The 24,697-nt window shown below is 31.2% G+C and overlaps 1 protein-coding gene across 3 annotated transcripts in view; it reads right to left on the bottom strand.

The window, feature by feature from the left end:
* LOC118204987 (uncharacterized) overlaps positions 1–24,697 on the bottom strand; it is a 109,607-nt gene that overhangs the window by 52,894 nt on the left and 32,016 nt on the right. The window contains exon 2 of one of the 3 annotated variants that reach the window (XM_085815166.1): positions 22,505–22,583. The exons of the other annotated variants lie outside the window; for them this stretch is intronic. Coding sequence (XP_085671292.1) covers positions 22,505–22,546 — 42 coding nt within the window. The 5' untranslated portion in view covers positions 22,547–22,583. The remainder of the gene's footprint in view (positions 1–22,504; positions 22,584–24,697) is intronic. 3 annotated transcript variants of the gene reach the window in all.

The following is a 24,697-nucleotide window of genomic DNA, read 5'->3' as shown; positions in this document are numbered from 1 at the left end:
ATTAGCATTAAATTATAAAATTTCTTGAAACATCTATAGCTGACACTTATAATAGGCCTACATATTTTAAAGAAACTTACTGGCATTTTATTAAAACTTTACTAACAGTAAGCTTTCTACCGGTTCTTTATTTTATGTCTCATTTCGTCATGCACTCGCTCACTCCTAGGTTTATGCAGATTCTATGCCTGGCAAAGGTTAAATTGAGAAGTAAAATAATAATCAGCATGACGCATAAACAAAGCATAGCTGTTACCTACATGGGTGCTGGCTCAGAGATACAGCCGTTGATCAGATCAGACATGAATGCCTCATGTTCATACAGTTGCTAAGTGTCGAAAGTTAACTGTCACTTTGTTGTAGATGCATGTAGATTTGCTGGAGTTGTAACTCAGTTAATATATAATATTCAACAAATGCCGTTGATACACCAAAGGTGATAGATTATTTTGTATTACTTTAAGCCTCATTAGTTGTAAGGAATAAACCTTTATGTTAATTTGTGCACATTTTTTTGTATCTTACATCCATAATAAGGATTAAAAAAAGGCAAAAACTAGCCTTAACAAGTAGAGATAACTTTCAAAGGTGAGGAGTTAGTTACAAAATAGCTATGTTTAATAATAGATTTACATGGTTACAATTACGATTATTTTTTTTTAATTTCTAAAAAATATCCTTTAAAAAGCATTAAGAACATTTAACAGCAGTTATAATTTATGATATTGATTCCAAAATGATATTAGCATAATTATACATTACAATCAACAAAACATTTATATTCTGTAGTTTTGTAGCAACAAAAAATTAAATTTTCTTTTCAATCTGAAAATTTTCCAGATATTTTAGCTATTTTATATTAATTTTCTTCTTTTTAGCATCTTTTCTAAGTTAATTTGTTTCAAAACACAAATCACTGTTCTCACTAGTCTCTGATTCATCTCCTAATTTGTTAATCTTTCAGCAATGTATCATTAAAGAAAAATTTTCTCTTCATTGAGTTTCCTCTTCATTTTAGAATTTTCAGCTTTAATTAAAGATTTTGGTTATTCTAAAAAACTGCTTGTACTTTGAATACATAGAAGAAGCTGCTAATTTTATCAATATGAGTATTGAGAATAAATATAAAATATGAGGTCAGGGCCAGCGGCAGAGAATTTTTAGAATTTAGTGTAGCACTGAGCAACAAAGTCTAGGTATGGTAAAATTTGGTAAAATTTTTAGAATTTAGAGCAGGCACTGAGATGTGTATAATGCACAGTGATTTATAAGATAAATCTTTTATTAAACTATCAATTTCCAATTTTTTGCCCCTTTCAATGCTTGTGCCTAGTGGAAAAATAAGAAACAGAACATAAACATTAAGTAAAAGACTTCTGGAATCAAAAGGAGAAAATTCAAATAATTTTTTTCACTGTTCTATACATTAAAGATTAAAAAAATTGGTTCTTTTCCGTTTTGCAGGCACAGGGAATAAAGTTGCCAATAATGGTAACAACTGATGCCAAACGGAATATCCTCGCTGATAACCTAGTACCAAAACAAAATCGCAGCCATTTCCAATTAGATTGATTGTTTCTTTCAATACTGGAATACAATTACATGGGACTTTTACCAAATAGTTCAATTTTATGCCCTAATGCCATTCATGGTAACTAAAATTGAGTGCAATCACACCACTCACCCAAAGGCGCAACTGGGATGCAATCACACCACTCACCCAAAGGCAAAGTCAAGGGTTAAATGCATCAATTCTAATAAGAATGCAGTAGTGAAGTAAAGTACTGTGATTTTACATAATTTCTGAGTAAGCTATTCGTACAAATTGAAGTAATTCTTGCATTTTGAATTAAGATTTAACTTGAAATTAATGTGGATAATAACTGACAGAATTAGATTTTTGTAGCATAGTTTACGGGAAATGAGATCACTTGGGGGCACGTGATATGAATTGATGAATCAGGATGATGAACCATGAAAGCATAGTATATTCTTAAATTAATGTCTTTTTACAAATTTATTGGTTTTTATAAAATTTTAAACAATATTAAAATTGTTTATGTCTTTTTATACCTTCAAAATAAAAAAATTCTTTGAACTAACATTTGTTACCATTTTTTATGTGTATACTGTATGTTGTCGCCAATAAAGTCTGCTTGGCGAGATTTGCGCCAGCGAAAGGAAAAGTACCAAAAAATTTTCACAAATATCCTACGAAACACAGCCATCATGTGTTAATACAATGACGACGTTTTTCATTTCAGCCCAGTTTTCTAGAATTTTAAGTTTATAAATCTTCCAAGGTGCAAGATCTAAAGTCCAAACAAAAATATAATCTGTATAAACTCTGTAACAGTAAAAAAAAACCAGAATATTTTTGCGGGAAAAAAATTATTTTCAAGAGATTTACATTTAAATATTCTGAAATAATTGCATGGTGAAAAAATATGAAATTAATTTTTAAATGATTGTAGGACCATTTTTGTTTTTATAAATTTTTTGAAAGCTGTGCTTTAGATTCATATTTATTTTGTTTATTTTTCAAAATCAAAATAGTCCTAAGTCGCAAAAATAGACAGTAATGCCACTTTAAAATGTGGTAGGATAAAATAAAAATGTTTTAACATTATTTCTTAGATATAATTTTAAAATATTATTTAAATTACATTTATTCTTTTGAAACAATCATTATTTTTATTATATTTACCAATAATTATGTTTGTAAAAAAAGGGAGGGCGAAAAAAAACTCAATCATGAATAAAAAAATTTTGTACACAAACTAATCTTGAACTCGCCAAAATATTGATAAGACGCCAAATTTAGAGCCACATAAAAGAAGTCATATTTCAAAAAAAGCCTAAATTCATGCCTAAAACTCGAGTATTCGCTATTTATATTAAGTAGCAGTAAAGAATTCAAACATGAACGCATCAAATACATTTTTGTCAATGCATCGTCAAAAATATTACTCTGAAATATTAATTCATACTCAAAACGCAGTCGTAAAAAACACAGAAATCATAGGTGACTAAAATTAATAACCTTTTGCTTTTTTTTCCAAGGCGTATTCCACTTTTGCAACATAAAAAACATTCTACAAAATTTTACAAGCTTTTGCTCAAAACACAAATGAGGTTAATTGATAAAGGTAAATCAAATTGAGGGTTATCTGCTTATGAAGAGGAATGCCTCAGTGAAAGAGTGACTCATATCTATCTTACACATGGGGAAACACCATGAAAATGCCCATGCAGAATCCATCAAGAGCACAGAAAGAGGAATGAAAATTCAATTCCCACACGGGAATGCAAACAAACATTGGTAGCCTTACATATATCAGGGTACTTCAGATCTTAAAATGAATTTTTGTGTTATACAAAATTACATATTAATATGTCACTTATTTTTCATTTTAACATTTAATAAACATTTCAATTTTTTAAAGCATTCCTAGACAGTCTCTAATATGACAGAAAACTGTGTTGCATTTTGTTATTTGGGCCAATTTTTCAAGGTGCATAAAAACATTCTTGGGGGAAAAAAAATATATATATATATATATATATATATTAAACATTGCTTAAAATAACAGACTGAAAGCAATTTTGTAACATCCTCATTTAAAGGCAAAAAAGTTTAAAATGCTCAAAATCGTAGCAAACAAAAGAAGAAAAATAAAATTGAGGGAAAATGAAAAACAGTTTACAAAACTAAAATTTCTGTTTATCTTAAACCCTTGTAGAATAATTAATTGAAAAATGTTTTGAAAGTGGGTCCAAAAAAATGAGACACCAAAAAATACAACCAATACTAAATCAACAGGAATAAACCTGAAAAATAAGATGAAATAAACCAATTAAGAAGATTATGTCATCTTCAGAAAAGTAGCACAAGTTCATTAATCAGTTGCTATACTCTCTAAAATTTTCACTTGTATAATAAACATAATGCAAATAATTTTGAAAAAAAAATTAATTTTTTATTAAGCAAAATTAAAGCAGTGATACCAAGATAAAGTTGTGTAGATTATAAAGGTTAATTGCAAAGATTCCTGGCAAAAAAACATAGGGGATTGGAGTAAGCAGATTTTGTAATGGAGTGTGTATCTGTGGAATTAGCATGTTTAAGTGGTTGATAACCCAATCAGCTTCAGTAGTAGATAAAAGATTTCTGCAGGCATTAAATGTCGTTTTCTGTGTGCATTTTGAACCATATGCATTGCTACACAAATGTGATGTTCATCAACTTGCATTTTATGTATGAGAACTTTTACATATCTTTTCCATGTGTATATTTTATCCTACAAGTTATCATTGGCTTTCCTTGAAAACATAAAAGCAATTGTAAACTTAGAAATCTAAACTTAGAAATCTAATATATATGTTCAATGTTTGCACCTACAAATTTTTGTATGAAAAGGACAAATATTACATGAAATTGTATAGTAATTAAAAATATAATAATGATTTTATGCATAAGAACCTAAATCTCAATTTAAATGTAATGCTAAGCAAAGTCTTTTATAAAGACAACAAAACCTCCGAAAGATGACAACACACAATATCAGGTAATTTTAATTCTTCTATGAAAGTAATGCTTTGGAGAACCCAAATTATCTCTATTGCCATTACATATGTTCTCTGATGATCTCTCTCAAAGATGACAGTTGCAGGAGTTTTACATTTCTGAAAAGTTCACAAAAACTATTTTCAAATAAGAATTGTCTTTTGGTACAGAATTTAGTATACACACATAATTATGCACGTGTTTTGCACATTGTCACCACATTTCTGAAAAAGATACAGAAATTACCTTCAAATAACCATTTTTGGGATTATAGATTTAATATATACTGTATAATTATAAATACATTATGCTCTAGATTAAAATAAAAAATAGGTACTCGTGTATTATCACAACCACCTTGGTGTAGTTTGGTATAATTTACAGGAAGAAAAACAATTTAAAGTGTAAAAAAATTTATATATATATATATATAATTTATTTACTAAAGAAATAGTGATTATATTATCTCCTAAGATTATTTTTAGTAGAATTATCTAAAAAGAGTGAATTCATAGTTAGTAAGTTGAATACCGAAAATTGTTTTAAAGTAATTTGAATGTAAATTGTTAAAAATGTTTAACGGGGACTTGAATTAAATCATGAATAGTTATCATCATAAAAAATTATTATTAACTTTTATTAATCATAAAAAATTATTATTAACTTACTTTGCAGCTATTGCACAAGTAGTAGAATAACTTAATTTCGCACTAAGTGAATTTAAGATCATACAATATATATATAGACGCCTTCTTTCAACTCTTTACACAATAAAGAAGCAACTATATGATCTTATTAAAAAACAGCAAGATAACTTTATCATTACAAAAATTGACAAAGCCAGCAACAATTTTAGTGTTATATGAAAAACGTTTTACTTCAATCTTCTGCATAAAGAATTAAATAGCAATTGCACTTACCAAAAAATTACTGCCAGCACTAAAATTCTTCTCAATAAATTTAATGCACTACGTAAAAGACTCAAAATACATCCCCGGAAATATAATAACAGATTTGCAAATCTCTATGTACTACCAAAATTTCATAAGTCTCCTATTAAATTCAGGTTCATTGCCAATAGTACCAAAAGTTATCTTAAAGAAAAAGATTATCTTTTTGCAAAAAAAAACTTCGTTTAATACGTGACTTAATTAATAACTATGATTTTAAGGATCTACATTGCAAATGGATTATTTCAAGTAACGAGCTAGTTCTCAAAACTATTAATTCACTTAAAATAGACCATATACAATGCTACGATTTCGAAAACCTCTATACAACTTTAAAACTTAAACAAATATATACAAGCTTACCTGCTCTACCAGATATAATTCCACAAATTTTGACAATAATAAGTACCGAAAAATGGCAACTTTTTCTTTCAAGCATGTTTTTCAATAATTTTATTCAATTTAACAATAGCATCTTTAAACAAATTCAAGGAATTCCAATGGGAGGTAATTTTTCCAGTGCTGTATGTGAATTATTCCTTTTTACAAAAGAATTGACCTTTGTTTGTTCACTAAGTAAAGAACATAAATTTTACCAACATATATATCGTTACATTGATGGTATCATTGCCTTTAACAACAACAACAAAATAGAAGTTGCTAATATTTACCCCACTTGCTGAAAACTAAATAATACAAATACGGTGCAAAATAATGTAGTCTACCTTGACTTAAATATTATTGATTACAATTTTATAAAAGTTTACAACAAGAGAAGAGAATTCACTTTTTCTACACTAAAGTTAACCAACTGGAATTCTAATATTTCCAAAAGAATCATCATAAACATAATTTTTTCACAGCTACTTAGAATAAAAAGAATATGTAATACAACAGAACACTTTCAAGAAGAAATACTTTACTTCGTGACAATTTTGAAAAATAACCTAATTCCTCATAAGATAATTAAAAATACCTTAAAAAAAGCTGGCATTAGCCTTACCAATTTTTAGATAATTTGTTTTAGATAATGAAATTTTATACTTAAAGCCCAATGGGACGGTATAAAGTGGATGGCTGATTCAGATAATCTAATGTAAAAATGTACAGATAATTCTCGTCACTACATTTTCTTTCCTCCAAAGATTTTGGCACAATACTTTAATACAGTCAAAAGTCGTTAATTTGGACACCCATAATCCGGAATGATCTATAATCCGGACCTCAAAGCTTCAAACTTTCTGTGCATGCGTCAATGCGACGCAGCGCAGAAAGCGTAAGCGTAACACAGACGCAGCGCAGAACAGCGTAAGGCCTTTACGGCTGAGAATATGCTTGTGCATGTGCGCAAAATACGTTTACGAGTGCGCGTTTAATCTATAAAACGGACGGTATAAGCTAAGCTAAAATTATTTAATTATCTATTTCAGTTAATGTTACAGATTGCGTTGTTCCTTAATCTTCGAATTGGACCCAGCTTATTATTTTTTGCAGATTGTTAGAGCAATTTTATAAAAGTAAGCTTGAACTTTTGATTATGTCAAATAGAATTTCTGATATATATTTATTAATATGTAAATGATATACAAAGCGAAAGTATGTTTCGAAGTTCATTAAACAAAAAGTGGAATTGCTACAAAAAATGGATAAAGGCATATCCTTTGTTTATCTAAACTTTGTTTATCTTCAATGTCGCAGCGCCGCGCAATGAATTGGAAGTTGATCTGTCAGCACTATCCTTATCTTCAGGGCAGATGTTTTTATTTTATTTGGCTTATAATTCCTTATTAAATGTAGTATTTCATCTCGATGTACTCCATCTTTGATATGATTTAAATCAAATGCCTCGTCATTATAATTCGCTTCTGATAGCGAAGAAAGTGACAGAGGTTATTGAAAATGAAAAAATTTCAATTGACAAATTAGTCGGTATTCTCGACACAGCAATTATAGGACTTGAACAGTGGAACTTTGTAACTGAACAAGAAATTATGTCTGTTTAAAGAATTAAAGAGAATGTATTATCACATAAAAAACGAAGCAACTTAAACAACTTACATTGAAAGAAATGTTTAATAAAATAAACAAATAAATATTAAGCTTTTTTTTTTTTTTTTTTGTAAATTTTGATACCCTTTAGATCATAATTGTTCTTTATTTCATAAATTACGGTTTCATATTTTTAATTTTATAATTTCCGCATGCCATCTTACCAGATTTAAACTGATGATCTATAATCCGGAAAAATCGATAATCCGGAATCGCCGAAGTCCCGAAGAGTTCGGATTAACGACTTTTGACTGTACTATTGTTTTAATAGTTTTGAATTACTTAGGTGGCCAAAATTCTACTTTTATTAACAAATCGGGCCTTTTCATTTTTCATTGCAGCTTGATCGCCCTCTAGCTTGAAAAATTACGACTTTTATTAACAAATGACTTTTTTCCATTTTACTCTTACTTTTGTGGCCATGATGAGTAATCTTTGCTGAATTAGCCATTTTCACATTTTGTAGCTGTTTTGTTCTTCTAACAACTTGACTGATGCCATTTTTAATTCTTTCCATGTCTTTTCGAGTCTCTTAACCCCTCTTTAACATGGGGGGATAAGAGTTCCCGCCAAAGTACAACCTAATCACATTGACCGATACGGAATGGCATTGTTTAACTGAGGAGATTACACCCCTTTTCAAACATGTTTCGCGGTCAAGAGGACGGCTCAGCCACAGGTCTGTTTTTTATGTTTTCTTGTGTTTCTTAAAATCTTTTTCTTGGTCCTAGCAAGACCAACGGCATTTGATTTCATTAGTATTAATTTCATTTTAATTTGATTTCAGTACCATAATATTTATAAAGGTTTTATTCTTTAAGCTAGCAGGACCAGCCCGTACGTTATTGTATTATTTGACTTATAGCAGACCGCTATTTATTCTGATTTTAATTTTATTTTGCTCAGAGTTGCATTTACTTTTTCTTACATCTTAATGTGTTTTTTTTTGCGGACGTATCTGGAAATTGGAACAGAGAATTGAAGCTCCAAAAGATTTTTCGGGCTAATTCATATTATTTTTTAAAAATTTTTCGTCAAACAAGAGCTTCAATTATCTGTTTCGGCGAAACGCGTAATGGTGTTAGCTTAGTTCGACATTCAACTATTTTTCCCTTGAAAAGCCTGGTTGGAAGTCCAATTGGGCTAATTTGCCATTTTCCGCTTTGCAATTTTTATAATTTTTGCAATTTATGTTTTAATTATTATGTTTTGATTTTGTTTAAACTTGTTCCGTCGATCTGTTTTCTATATGTGTTAACTTTTTACATATCACATCGATAAGATTAGTTTTTTTGTGCATTCACATGTTTTTCCAACATTGATTTTAACAGTTTTATTTCGCGCGTAGGCTGTTTTTTCTCCTTTCCATGTTAATATTTTTTTAAAAATTACTTCCATGTTAATGTTTTAAAAAATACTGCGTTGAACTATTTCATGGAGCCACAGCTCCTGGTAACTTTTTAGCAAGCTCACTACAATATTTCTTCCTATTATTTCATGTTTGCAGCATTTTGCACAAAAAAAATTTTTAAGACCAAATAGGTCTTGCGTCACATTACTTGTTAGCTTTTCAATTTCTATTTCAATTATATATATATATATGTATATATATATATATATATACACAGTACAAAGTCCGAGATCTGGACTCTGCAGTTCTGGATTTGAATTTTTCCAGATATTAGATTATCAGTTTAAGTCTAGTAAGATGGCATGTAGAAATTATAAAATTAAAAATATGAAATAATGATTTATGGAATAATGAAGCATTTATGATCTAAAGGGTATCAAAATTCACAGAAAAAAGACCTTAGTATTTATTTGTTTACTTTATTAAATATTTCTTTGAATGTAAATTGTTTAAGTTGCTAAGCTTTTATTTTGAGTTAATATTTTCTGTTCAATTCTCTAGATAGACATAATTTCGTGTTCAGTTACAAAGTTCCACTGTTCAAGTCCTTTAGTTGCTGTGTCTAGTATTCCAACTAACTTGTTAACCAAAATCTTTTCGTTTTCAATAAGTTCTCTTTGTCACTTTCCTCATTATCGGTAGCGGTATTTTCTGAATTTGTTTTTTTAAACTAATGGCGGGCCCTCAGACAATTTTGGCTTGGCCACTACTACGGCCTGAAGTGGTGATCACTTTATTATGAAGGCAGCTAATATGTGGTCCATCTTTGCCTCCTATGAAAGGACAAACAGTTACAACCACACCTTCTCCGGAATTCGAGCCTTGGCCCATTGGTATCGCAGTCGGCTCCCCTAACGACTATACCATCCGGGTGGAGCATTTTCTGGATCTAGAGCCATACTAGAGATTTTGCCGTCAGTTGATAAATGGAGCATTGTCATATCAATGGAAAATTTCTTTTATATCACCTTTTTATTACCGCTTCTCTTACTTTTTTACAAAATCCATTAAACCTGTGGTTTGCGATCTCCGAAAGCCCACAAATTCGAGACTATCATTTTCATCATCGTCCCCATGAAATAGGTAACTGGCCATAAATTAAACTAAAATTAAGTGACGTAACAGCCCTAACGGGCAAATGTTTGCAATGTCCCGAAATCTGCTTTCTTGACTCTGGGCTCCGGGGTGCATAAGCCTATGCTCTGAACAAGTGGTCAGCTTGTCTCAGGATCCCCAAGCGAACTTGGTGCTCATTTTATCGACCCAAAGGATGGAAATCAAGGGATGAAAGGCTGAGTCGACCACGTCCAGCCCAGGGATTGAACCCCGAACCTGTGGTACTGCTGCGCGATGCACTAGCCACTGCGCCACCGGGCCTCGTGGCTATAAATTATACCAGGCATTTTTTTAAAGGATGCATGCTCTCATTTACCGTATTTGACGGCATATAAGATCACTTTTTTCCCTAAATTTGGTCTCAAAAAAGTTACCAGCATCTTATACGTGAAGGTATTTGTATTCAATAATTGTTTATTTGGCTTTTACGAAACGTGAGAAGTAAAAGAAACCACACTATTGAAACTTTTTTCCTTGTGCGTGGCCGTCTAAATAAGGGTGCGTCTTATATGCCGTCAAATACGGTATTTACCTCTGAAGACGCATCCTCCTACAGTCTTGCCATACTAAAATATTTCAAAAATTCTTTAATAGTCTTGCTATTATTTAAGAAATTTAACATGGACTTTTAAATGCTACTTTATATTGCATTTCAGTGCAAACACTATTTCAATATCCATAGGCTGAATAATGGATGCACAATTTGGAGAAAAGAATAATATGGATACATTACCTTTCACTAAAACTTGAAGTGAATATCAGCCATACAGTTGTCTGCAATCAGGCAGCTTCAATAACAGCTGAAGCTTTTTCACCTGAAATTTTTAATTGTATTGTACCACGGCAATTTTAAAATCTGGTTAATCTGTCGAAAATGTGCACGCAGTTTTAAGTTCATTTCTTTATGAAAGTTAATTTCTTCATGCTTAAGCCATTAGCATTGGACCCATGAATAGCACACCCTCACTGCATCTCTTGTCTGACCTCTCAATCATCCCTTTGTCATGATTGTCACTTTTAGCATAATGAATAATTTTTCTGTTATTTATAGCAAGTGGGGTGACGGAATCCACAAAAAATTTATAAAGTTCCTTTCTCTGTTATGTCATATACAGTTTGCTTTCCAATGTCATACTCCTCACATAATTTTGAGACAGATATAGCTATATCCATTTTTTTCAGCAATTCCACTTTATGTTAAATGGACATTAAAACGTGCTTTCCTGTTGCAACTCCACAGTTATGAACTCTTTTCGACATAATCAAAAGTGACTATATGAGCACTGGCACCAGTTCTGGGTTTATGTGAATAAAAAATCTGCTGTGCACACTACGAAGTCCTTGTACGGAATATTAAATTATATGCAATTTTCCTGCATTTCATTTAAACATACTGAATTAACTGTTAACGAATTTTGAATTAAATCTACTGTGTAGATAGCACATAAACCACAGTGGAATAAATGCACTCTATAAAGTTCACTATATTTATTTACCATACCAACACTTCAGCGCTAGGTTCATTTAACAGCGTTACATTCTCATTCATTTTATAACTTAGAGTGCACAAAAATTATGTCATCCGAAGAATTACCAGATATTTTATTCAAATACTATATATAATAAATCTAACATGATGTTTAAAAGAAATTAATAAAAAAATAAATAAAGGCTTTCACGGACAATTCAACACCACTTAATACGCAAACGCTCCTAATTAATTCAGTTCTCACTTAACGGCAATACAAAAATACATAAAAATAAAAAATACTTTTCATTAAAAATTAAAAGATATAGAAAAATATACAACATCAAGTACAGTTAAAACAATTTAAAAAATTATTTTTACAGTTAAAATTACAGTTTCTATACAAAAACAAGCAATTCAGTCAGCGGGCAAGAAGGCAGATTTTTCAGTACACAAAACTGAAAGTTTACTTTTTGGTCTCACTCGGCAAAAAGACACTGAAAGCATTGAAACTGCCTTAATTTGTCATGGACGCTGAGTCAATACATGAGATAATTTAATAACTTAAATGGTAATTCCAGAATTAATTAAGCATAATTTAATTCACAATAATAAAAGAAGACATTGTTTTGTTGTTGGGAAGCTTAGTTTCTCTAGATTGGCAACAAATTCACCATTCTGTTTCAAATGTAAACAAATATGGCTGGTATGGTAAACAAATTAGGCTTAGCCGAACTTAAAACTTTTAAATTGTTGATAATTCTACAACTATAACATGCAGGTTAACTAAAGGCATAAAAACCTTAACCGGAAGATAAGATCAGTGGAGCCATTTGTCATAATTTCTCTCTAAACAATTAAACTGCAGTCACAGAAATGAGATATTTCAAGGACTAAAGAAGGCAAGTTGCATGTTCCTTCCCCTTTCCAGATCAAAACACAACTAAAATCCCTGTTCAGATTACATCTCGACTAATACTCGGATCCAGTCATCTTGGCTTCATTGAAAAATGACAACTTCACCAGTTTAAACAGGCCGCTCTGGAAGCTGGAGCAAAGAACATCTATGTAAAGAAGGAAATGCAACATAGACGTAATGTAAACCGCTTTGTCTTCTACGACGCTAGAATGAAGAGGGAAAATTCGCCAAGGGATTTGGCGACGGAACCTGTTGGTGAGAATTTCTCCCTCTGTGAAGTACCAGACCTGGCCGAGATTTTCCTCCTCCATGACGTTTACAGGAAATTGAGGAACAAGGGTTAAGACAAATAAGAAAATTAGATGACGTTTCACTTTCACTGGCTGTTGAACTTGCATTATCCATATCACAGTTTGATGTCTGATTTTATATCCGTCAATATGGAGGGAGGGGAATGGAGTCACACAGTTTAAACTCTTGATAAGCATGACCGTCGAACCTGTTCGAACTTAGACATCAGCTTCGAGCTTTGGCGCTTTCTGGTGACATATTTCATGCATGCGCAGCTGTTTCCCTTTTCGTTTGAAGGGAGCCAGTCATGCTGCTGTGAAGTTTTCCTTCTTAAAAACACATATTCTTTGGCTGGAGTGAGTGAGACACAAACCACTGATTTTCTTACATTATAGTCCAACCTCATTAAGCCTTTGTACAGCATTACAGCGGCTAATTCAAGCTCCTGTGGTAGCCCGAAGGTCTAAAACTTAATCTCGTGTAGTTGCTTCACAGCTGACAATTACAGGATACGGCATTCTGAATTGTTGCTCTTGGTTGCCTTTGACCAAGCTGTCCTGTGAACTGATCCATTTCTTAAAGAGCAGCTATAAATTCTTGATATGACACTTTGTGGGATATTCAAATCTTGGGTAACATCTATTTGTGTTCGACCTTCCTCGATTCTACCAGTTATTACCCACTTTTGACCCTCACTAAATGATACCTTTGAGACGTAACTACTGAATACTTATCACTCTCAGAAACCACATTCACTATAAACAACACGACAAACCGGAATTTCAACATGCATCTATTGTGCACCACATTATCAATCACCTAATTAGCATATTCCCAGCGCTAACATATGCGCAGACAAGCAATTTTGTCTTCAGTTGGATTTAATTAACACAAGTAATTACAGTACTGGGCATTGGTTGCAACAGTAATGTAAGTAAACATATTTTCTCATTATTCTTTAATTTTGATGACCAGTGTATTATATGCATGATTACCAGAGTTTGGCAAATTTTGCAACTTTGGAGATTTTTACTAAAGTGGCTGCATATTAAAGTATGTCAAAAGAAAGCATAATGTAGTTAATAAGTTCAGCAACAGTGAGTGTTGTTGTCATCAGGAGATCGTGTTGCATAATGCTATTTTCTGAAAGATGTAGTTCTACTTTAGCTAGTGATTCCAATTAAAAACTTTCTATTTCCCTCTATTTGTTTTCCGTTTTTATTCTAGAAACACTTTTTTAGGTTATAGGCCAAGCAAGCTCCCATACTGTATCAAGTGTTTTGAACTGATAACAGGAGCCTAATCTAGTAAGTGCATTGTTTTCAGCATAGCAGTCGAAAATGACTTAAAAATCAAAGGATAGAATTATCTCAGATCCACTGTTCTGCTATCACCAGAAGTCGACTGTTCTGCTATCAGGACCAGATCCAGAAATGTATGTACGTGTTCATGTACACATGTATCTATGTAAGCACGAATGCATGTCTGTGTGTATATATATATATATACACATATCAAATGTTGATACAATAGATTTACAACGCGAAATTTTGATCCTTATCAAAATTCTCAAAAATAATCTAATTTCCTTTCAATTTATCAACCATTGCCTTAAAAGAGCAGGCGTTAAATACTCACTCTAAATCATTTAACTGATAGGGATATGATAATTTATTCCTAAACCTGAGAAGGCGGTATAAGTTGGATGACTGTCAGTTGGAAGATTTGTATATAGTGTAATTACTCAATTGTATATATTGTAAAAAGCTAATTGTCTTCAGACATATACTGTTACTAAAAAAATGGGCCTATTTCATGCCTTTAGACTGTCTATTAGCTCTTGGACAGTGAAATTGCCTTTTTCCTTTCTTAAATTCTTAATCATTGCGACACGACAATTAGCCAGAAATTAATTAATTTCCATTCACTAGTATTTTCAAAAAAATCTTAACAGACGGTCTCTCTCAGATAAGAACTCCACAAAAAAACATCTCTCAAGAATTCCAAGTCCCACCCACTACCATAAATTACTTCACCCAAGTCTTACCGACTGATATTATTCAAAGCCCCTACTGCCGCTAAGAATTTTCGGACACCCTACACTTCTGAGTCAGACACGAAGAGAACACTTTGCCAACTCCCCCACTAGAAAGAATGTAAGTTACTCAATACCTTTTCTGGCCTTTATATCTTCATGTACATTCACTGATCTTATTTATATTATTTTCTTTATTATTTTTATATTATTTTTATATTTTCTTTGATTTGTTTTTACAAAGTTTGCATTATTTATCTTTTTTAAAATCTTCTATGTTTATTTCAACTTTACTTTGAATTTGATTTCATAATGACAATTTCCAATGTTTAATTTCTACAAATAATATAGTACTCAAATGCATAAACATGAAAGTGTCGGGGACGGTTACTCGAGTTTTATAGGATTTCTCTACAGTAATTGATTTTTACTCCAAATTGAATTGACTAAAATGCTTCATAAGAATAAGTTCTTTGAGTATCAGCATTGGTTCATAATTCCTACTATTCGCGGAAATATTTGACCTGACTAGAATTGCCGGTTTGGCTTTAACTTATAACTCGAGTAAAGACGAAACACCTGCGTATTTACTTATTTTTATCAATTATTGTTCATTGAGCGAGAGTTGGTTTGTTCCCCTTGAAAAGTCAACTAATTTCCGATCAATGACAATGATTACATGTTTTAATTTTTCCTTTTACAATTGAAATATTATTCTTCGTGATGATTTAACTCCAGTCCCCGTTAAAACATTATTTACATTTTGCTTTCAAATTACTTCAAAACACCTTTCAAAATATAATTTACCAGTATGGATGCACACTATTAAAATAATTCTACTTTAATTAAACTTAGGAGATAATATAATCAATTAATCAATACTGTTTAGGAAATAAATTATATATACACATATATGTACATTCATACATTTCTGAATCCGGCCCCAATAACAGAACAGTACCTTTATCAGGCAAAAGCGATTCACATATATGCAAAGGATAAAATTAATTTTAACCTTTTATTTATTATCATTTTAGTGCTTTAGAAATTGTGGAATAAACTTTAGTCAAAAAAGATAAATCTTCCGGCACATATTTCGATTGATCAATGACAGAAATATAATGAAGCTGTTAAGGAGTTTCAAAACACAAATATAAGTGCTATGATAGTTTCAACAAATTCTAAGAAAGAAAAAATCAAGAAATTATGAGATTTCAGACTGCTAGAGAAGTGTGGTTGGAATTATATAAGTTACTTGAAGCATCATTGGAAGGTCAACTGTATGAGATATTATGCAGTTTTTTAGTTCAAGTGGAATTATAATAATGATTAGGCAGCTCATTTTTCCAAATTAAAAAATTTACGGAATGAGTTGAATTCAGAACTTGAAAAGAAAAATAAAAATAAGCTACCACAGATGCTACTCAACTGCAAGATTTTTTACCCAAATACCATTCATTTAAATCAAGTTGGTTACCCTTGGGTAAAGACAAACGAACAGTTGATGAGTTAACAGCACAGCTTCGCTCTCATGAAAGAAAACTGAAATCATGAAACAAGGAATACAAATGAATACGTTGCATTAGTAATCTCAAAATCCAAAAGCAATATAAGAAAAGGGAAATTCAGTGGTGGTAGTAGTGGTGGAGTTAATGGCGCAAAGCCAGCGAGGTTATATGCGCCCAACACATGTTAAGTTATACTGCCAAAGCTTTTGTACCATCTAAAGTTAATATCAAATGCAAATTAAAACAAAAACAAAAACTACGTTATAAAATCCAAATGAAGTAATAAAATGATGAACACTAAGATGAATAAATATTAAAAACTCAGCAAATGATGTGCATTAAACGATGAAATATGTTAAAAATACACGATAATAAAAGCTAAATCAGGGTTCATAGCCACATTTCAGTTAAAAAAAAAAGCACCTATAAGCACTTTTCAAGCACATTTTAAGAAAAAAATTTAAGAAAAAAAATATTTATTAAGAGAATGAGCATTACCTCAACCATGGAAAACAATTAACTTTTTTTAAAATTTTAAATGATAGTTCAATTTACAGAATTAGTTTACAATGAGAGAAAAAAAACTATGCAGAACTAAACTATATTACAAGATTTAATGATGAAATTTCAGTTCAAAATATAGAAAATAAATAATAATAAGCCATATTAATTGTATTCGCTTGGCACCTAATAATAAATACAATTTATTTGTCCACTCATATTAATATTTATATAATTTAAATCCAAATTCTGAACATTTTCTAAATTTTCATTACATAACAGTTTTCCCTTAACATATATTCCAAGCAAAGTAATTTAAGTAAAAAAGAGGAACATTTCTGAAATCAGGAGACGGGAAATTGCTTCATGCAGTCATCCTTTAACAGTAAAAGCTTAACTAACTCGCATACTCGGAAATTGCCGAATATTCTGTATAGTCGAGCGTAACTGGAAAAAGAGGAGGGGGGGGGAGATTGTAGCCGTTCTTTAGATTTCTCGGCTAAATAAATAATTTTGACGTTTCGATATATGCATCATATAAAAATAGACCAACGGAACTGAGAAATATTCTGCTTAGAAAGAACAGTAAAACTTTTTTAAGTGTTCATAAATAAATCTCAGACTGAACATCAAAATTAATTATCTCTGCAAAATACCGCGAACGTTATTGCGCAATACGTGTGGCGTAATTCTTCCATACGTGATATTACGCAATCGGAATCGGAATCAACAGCTGCCGGTATTCGGAGAATAAAGGAAAAGAAAGAGACTTACTAATCTGGGATGTTTTTGATTCTAATTTTGAACAGATCGTTAAATTTCCAGAATAGAATCATTCTTCGCTTGGGTTGGGTAGATCACAAAACTTTCAGTCCTATTCAATCCAGATTATACAGTGACAACAGAAAAAAAAAAAAAGTCCACTGCTTCAATATTAGAGATTTTGCGGAGAAAGGGAAGAACCTCCCAATCTCCGTACTGTATAATGTATTGGAAAAAAAAAAAAGAAAAGCAATTATTCTGACTATTCGATTACTTTCCTTTTATTTAAGCCATTCCGAATATTATTCCTTAGAAAGCTAATCTGTGTAAAAATAAGCCCATTTTTGGAAGTTTATCTACACTTCAGCAGCTACTGCAACTATATTATTATAAATATTCATACATATGCTCATAATACAGTCAAAAGTCGTTAATTCAGACACCCATAATCCGGAATGATCTATAAGCCGGACCTCAAAGCTAAAAACTTGACACATGCGCATAGGCATTTACGCGTGCGCGTAAGACCTTTACGACTGCGCATATGCGTGTGCGCAAGTGCAGAATACGTTTTCGCGTGCCGTTTTAGGTATAATGGACGGTATAAGCTAAAATTATCTAATTGTCTGTTTCAGTTAATGTTGATGATTGCGTTGTTCCTTAATCTTCGAATTGGATCTCGCTTATTATTTTTTGCAGACTGTAAGAGCAATTTTATAAAAGTAAACTTGAACTTTCGATTATGTCAAAAAGAATTTCCGATGCTGGAGCTCCCAAAGGATCTACAAAACGAAAGTATGTTTCGATGTCCATCAAACAAAAAGTGGAATTGCTGCAAAAAATGGATAAAGACATGAAGAAGGTGACAGAGCAGTTAGTGAAAACGAAAATATTTCGATTGACAAGTTAGTCGGTATTCTCGGCACAGCAATTACGGGACTTGAACAGCGGAACTTTGTAACTGAACAAGAAATTATGTCTGTTTATAGAATTAAAGAGAAAGTATTATCACATAAAACAAAACAACTTGCATTGAAAGAAATGTTTAATAAAATAAACAAATAAATATTAAGCTTTTTTTTTTTTTTTTTTTTTTGTAAATTTTGATACCCTTTAGATTATAATTGTTCTTTATTTCATAAATTACGGTTTCATATTTTTAATTTTAGAATTTCTGCACGCCATCTTACGAGATTTAAACTGATGATCTATAATCCGGAAAAATTTATAATCCGGGATCGCCGAAGTCCCGACGAGTCCGGATTAACGACTTTTGACTGTATAAGCATAACGATCATAATAAACACGAATATGACTTGACCATGCGGAACGAGAATGTAAATTATTAAAATCTTGATAGAAATTCAAACGTGTGTAGTATTTGGGTGGGAGGAAAAGAATACCGAATGTACAGGAATTTCTACAGTTTTTGCAATCCTTTGACCAATAGAATGACGTGCACCTGTCTGTCCTCTCGTACACACCATAGGTTACGTTGGGTGTACTCCAACTGTGCTGATGAAAATCCCCCCCCCCCGTCCTGCTATAGTCCAACTGCGCCAATCAAAATTTCTTTTCGCTATTGCCTAAAGGGTTACAGTTATATTTTTCAAAGCCAACTGTAGCCAAGAAGAAAATAAAAATAAATATATTTTTTATAAATGAATAGTGGATTTGTTGCCAATCTAGAGAAACTAAGCTTCGGCAATATCAAAGATAACGCCTTCTTTTATTATTATTGCAAATTAAGTCATGCTTAATCCTTTCTGGAATTTATTCCAGGAAATAAGTGTTTAAGATTTACTTCGCAATTTTTAATACAGATATTTTGAGTTTTTATGTATTTTTGCCTTGTCGTGAAGTAAGAACTGAATTAATTGATGAGAAACACTGAATTGTCTGTGAAAAATCGTTCCTTTTTTGTTTAATTTCTTTTATGCATCGCTTTAGATTTACTTTTGTTAATTGTAGCACAAAAAAAATTTTCAGAGGACTTGCAGAAGGTTTCGTAATACTCTTGCAGGCAATAAATTCATCTTTGTAACAACATGTGGGGCTACAAGGCATTCTTCATGAGCACAACTATTGGCTCTGACCTTTTTCACCCCTACAACCAGAAGTCAGTGTATATTCATTAAATAGCTAAATTTTCAATCGGTTCCGAACAATCCTTTGACTATCTTGGTGAAAAATATATTTGCTTCTGTTATAAATTCAAACTTGAATTATAATTGGCATTACTTAAACATATTTACCTATGATGGAGTTTATTCGCAGTCAGAGAGGAAACATCCTCGTTCTTTTTTCAGGACATAATTTTTATAAGGACTGTGGAAAAGCAGAGTACCAAAAATGGCGTTGTAAAAGTAAAAAATGCAAAGCAACACTTTATCTTGATAAGACAAATAACGTGTTATCAAAATCTTATCTGTGTCATAATCATGAGCGTTGCAAGTCTATTTCTAGACAAGTTGTTTCAAATGGTGTTAAACAGAAAGCAGCCGAAGATACATCTGAAAAACCTCAGAAATTAATCAGGAAAGAACTGACTAGTTTTGCAGCTCATCATTCAGATATTGTTAGCAGCCATGATGCTCACTGTATTCGGAGAAATATGTACCGACAGAGAAGGAAAGTCCTACCTCCACTTCCAAAATGTATTTCTGATGTGCATTCTGCATTAAATGTAATGCAAGTGATATCTTATCGACATGAAAAATCTTCTTCAGATTAATGACGATAGAAATAATATAGTTTGTTTTTCAACAGATTCAAATTTAAGGATCTTATGTGACAAAAAAAAGTTTTTTTGTTGATGGCACTTTCACATTTTGCCCAAAATTTTTTTTTTTTTTTTTTTTTTTTTTTTTTTGCTACCAGGAAAGTCTACGGCAATATACGAAACTATGTTTCAAAAACTGAAAGAACTCTGTTCTAAATTGCATTTGAATTTTCAGCCAGAAATTGTCGTGGCAGATTTTGAATATGCAATCCATGAAGTTGTGAGAAAAAATGTGGCCTTAATGTTCTATTACAGGATGTAGATTCCACTTGACTCAAGCTTAGTGGCGAAAACTTCAACAGTGCAGATTGCAGCAACAATATAGGAATGGTAATTCAGAAATTGGCAGATGCTTAGACTGGTATTTGGATTATCCTTTTTGGATGCTACTGAAGTTTCGGATAGCTTTGTTAAAGACCTGATGTCAGAGCAAACACGGGATGCAAACATCACACGCTTTACTGATTACATAACCGAGAACTACCTAGATGAGGATGGAAAATTTCCCCCGATACTTTGTGCTTGCGCTGATATTTCATCGGAAAGAACAACTAATGCAATGAACCTGCATCCATGGCGGCCCGAAGAGCAATCACAAAGCACCCGGTGGTTCAGTTTTTCTAATGCTATTTATTATCCATTATATTTACATATATACAACTGTCCTATTGTTAGGCGGACTACTTTCACAGAAATCATGTTGCCTAATCAAAACGATATTTCGTTTCTACTTACATACATTGCGCTACTGCCAAGCAGCACCCTCTACTTCTCTCTTTACAACAACTAATGCATGTGACGCATTTCATTCAAAATTCAGAGCGAATTTTTATCATTCCCATCCTAATATATTTGTCTTCACAGATGTAATTCGTCAAATTCAGATAGATATATATGCTGCAATAAATGGTGTGAAGCAGCATAAAAAAATAACAAACAGGAATTACGCAAACAGGAAGGAAAGAATCGAGGATTTACTTAACAAGCGCAGTTATGGAATGATTTCACGATTAGAATTCCTAAGACGTGTTTCATGTTACCCAAAAATTGTAAGTTAATTATTGCAATATGTTGTATTCAAACAAATTAATGTGAAATATCATAATAAATGTAATAATTTTAAATTACAAAAATATTGAGAAAAATATTTAAAAACAGGTTAGCATGATAAAGAATAAACTTAAAGAAAATGCTAAAGTATGAATAAAATAAATAAATAAGTATAAAATATTAAATCATGAAAATGATCTCTAGAGTAAATTTCTTAGGGTTTGAAATTTAAAAAATACAGTAGAAATGAGAAGAGCATTTAGATCTCTTTCATATCATAAGTTTATTAAGCATTATATACCCTACATGGAGAACGCATTCCTTGAAACTGAAATACGGACATAGCGGGACAGAAAAATATTTTTTGAAAAGAACTATGTAGTAATGCATAAATGAAAGAAATTAAATAAAAACTATCAAAGAAATTATATAAGGATTATTACATCAAACACTCTCTTGACCGCAAGTGATAGAATTTTGTTTTCTCGTTTATGTTTCAGCAAAACTTATACAATTAAATAATCACTTTCATTCGTGTAAAATTATAAACAAATGTAAATTATTATAGAAAACGCATAAAGTTAAACACTACAGTGTGAAAGGAAAATTCTGGAATAAAAATGTTAAGAAAATTAGATGAGAAATAATCCATAATTTATTGATATCCATATAAACTCTATGCTTTTGGAAAAAGTTGCACATAATTTGCACTGAGGTATCAATCACCGAAACCAAGTTAATTTCTTTCTTTACTTTTTTCTTATCAGAGGGATTTGTAAAAAGATACGCTATGGTGAAAATTTTTGCAATATTTTTAAAGAATAAATTTTAAAAGTATTTTTACTTCATGAACTGAAATTTTTACTATACATTTTTACACAGTAAATAAGTACAAAAAAAAGAAAGAGCTAGGGGATCACTGGGACTAGAAACTCGCGTCGAACTACCAATGTTTAGTGACTTTTCCGCTTGATCATAAGACCTTTTGAAATTAGGCTGAACAATATATTAAAGAAAATAGAAGATACAGCACATGTAAGAACAAAAGTGGGCTGAATTAGAGATTTACATGTTTAATAAATAAGTTAAACTTACCTGTATGCCATTATGAAATATTAGGAAGTAGCATAAAAGCATGAGTGAAGAAGCCAATGGCAATCTAAATCATTGTAATCTAAATGTATAACATTATCAGTATCTGCTATTAATTTCAATACTGCTGAAAAAATTATAAATGAATTATATTATAAATCGTATGAACTCGTTGCATTATAAATTACAACAGTTAGAAATGTTATTAGCGTGATTTAGCGACCATCTTTGTTAACAAATAATTTCAAGTAACTAATTTTACAAATAATTCAGCCTGAAACTAGGTTAGAAAATAAGCTACATGCTGAAGATTAAGCTTCGCTAAAGTGGTAGAAACATCTTCTGGAACTAGAGTTATGAAGCAAGAGTTTGTAAAAATTATCATTTAAATATAAATTGGCATAAATATAATACAAAGTATATAAATTTTACATACATGAAAACTTGAGTACAGTGCAACAATATGTGAAAAAGGAATGGATTAAAAGGGAGAATCCCAGGATATGAATATAAGGGAATTTGATTTTTTTTTTTTTTTTTTTTTTTTTTTTTGTGTGTGTGTGTGTGTGTGTTAATTATAAAAATTCTGATGACGCTCATAATTATCAATTTATTAATTAATTGTGTATTAGAAATTAAATGTATGCCAAAGTACATGAGGTGGAAAACAGAATAAATATTTAAACGTTTCTAGTATTAAAAATATAGAATTTGTAACAAAGTTAAAAAAGCTTAAAATAACTTCAATGATTAAAAATGGAAAGCTTAATACGGGAATATATTGCAATAATATTAGTGTGAATTTAGAACGACTTAAGAAGTCCAATTTTTAGATTTAATAAAGATAATTTTTATAATTAAATTAGAATTGTTTACCTCAAATGGTAAATTTGAAAGAAGGTGAGCTACAAATCCGATATTTGATAAGTTGATTATGTATCAGTTTTGTGTATGTCATTAATCTATCAATTTTACTATTCAAAACTGATATATATATCAGCGACTAAAATCTACAATTTGGAAAGTTTTTAATTCTTACAGAGAATAAAAAAGATCTGACTCATCATTCCTTTAAGCATCATAAAACTTTAAAATGAGTGTAAAAGAAATTTATTTTTTAGCACACGCCAGACTTTAAATTAATATTTGTTTTACATGCACAATTTTTAAAATATTGATAAACGAAAATAAAGGCTTGCAGTCTCAATAGAATGTCCCATTAATGGCGATAAACGACTTTTTGTAGCACCGAATCTTCTTGGAAAGAAATGGGGGACACGAAACGTTGCGCAGTTCGTGGATTAAAAAAGAGGGGAACGGGGATTTTCGATCAAATTTGGCGCAGTTCATACCCTACCGTTACGTTAATGCAGAGAAAGGGGGAAAAGCTATTTCCGGGAGTATGATTCACCATCCGACGTTCCATATAAGGAAGAAAAATTGTTTATTTAGTTTCGGCTTTGGTACGGGGGAAAAAATGCGCGTTCATTAAAAAACACTAAAAGCAAAAAATAAGCACTAAAAACAAAAAAATAAAGGCTTTAAAGAAAAAGTAAGCACCTATAAGGGCCTTTATATTTTATTTTCAAATATAAGGACTTATAAGCACTTGTAAGGACCGCTACGAACCCTGTAAATTAAATAATTAAAAACCTGTTTCTTTCAGGTATTGAAATAAATTTTTATTGGCCTCTTTCCCCATTAAACAGTCAAGAAGCAAGTCACCTTAATTAAAAAGCTTTAGCATAAATCCATTAAAATTCTGACATTATTAATAAATGATGCACAGACAGAATGGTATCACAGTAGAGACAAACTGGCTCACTCTTCGCTTTGAGAAGATAATTGCGAGTGGCCAATTCGAATACAAGTCAAGGGACTTCTTTTCAGTTTCAAGAACTTTCCCAAAATTGCACTTTATGCTCAAGGTTCGTAAACATTTCTGCACACGGAAATTAAGTACTTTTAAGGACCATTAATGAAAAAAATTAAGGACCTATGAGCAAATGCGAATTGAATAAATTCAATTAAAAATATTATCTATGCCTGAATTTAACTTTTGTAATACCATCCTAAAAATAAAATAGATTCCTAAGTAGTACACATTATTACTAAACATGAATTTAATTAACATAATTGCTAATAAGTTTGAGAATAAAATAAACTTTAAGCAATTTATTAATAATGAAGAAATTA

The sequence above is a fragment of the Stegodyphus dumicola genome, chromosome 4 (assembly GCF_044657685.1).
Source record: "Stegodyphus dumicola isolate Sdum_Otavi_A_Nest chromosome 4, ASM4465768v1".
Classification (NCBI taxonomy): Eukaryota; Metazoa; Arthropoda; class Arachnida; order Araneae; family Eresidae; genus Stegodyphus; species Stegodyphus dumicola.
Note: the sequence above shows the minus strand (reverse complement) of the source record. Positions and strands in the feature narration are given on the sequence as shown.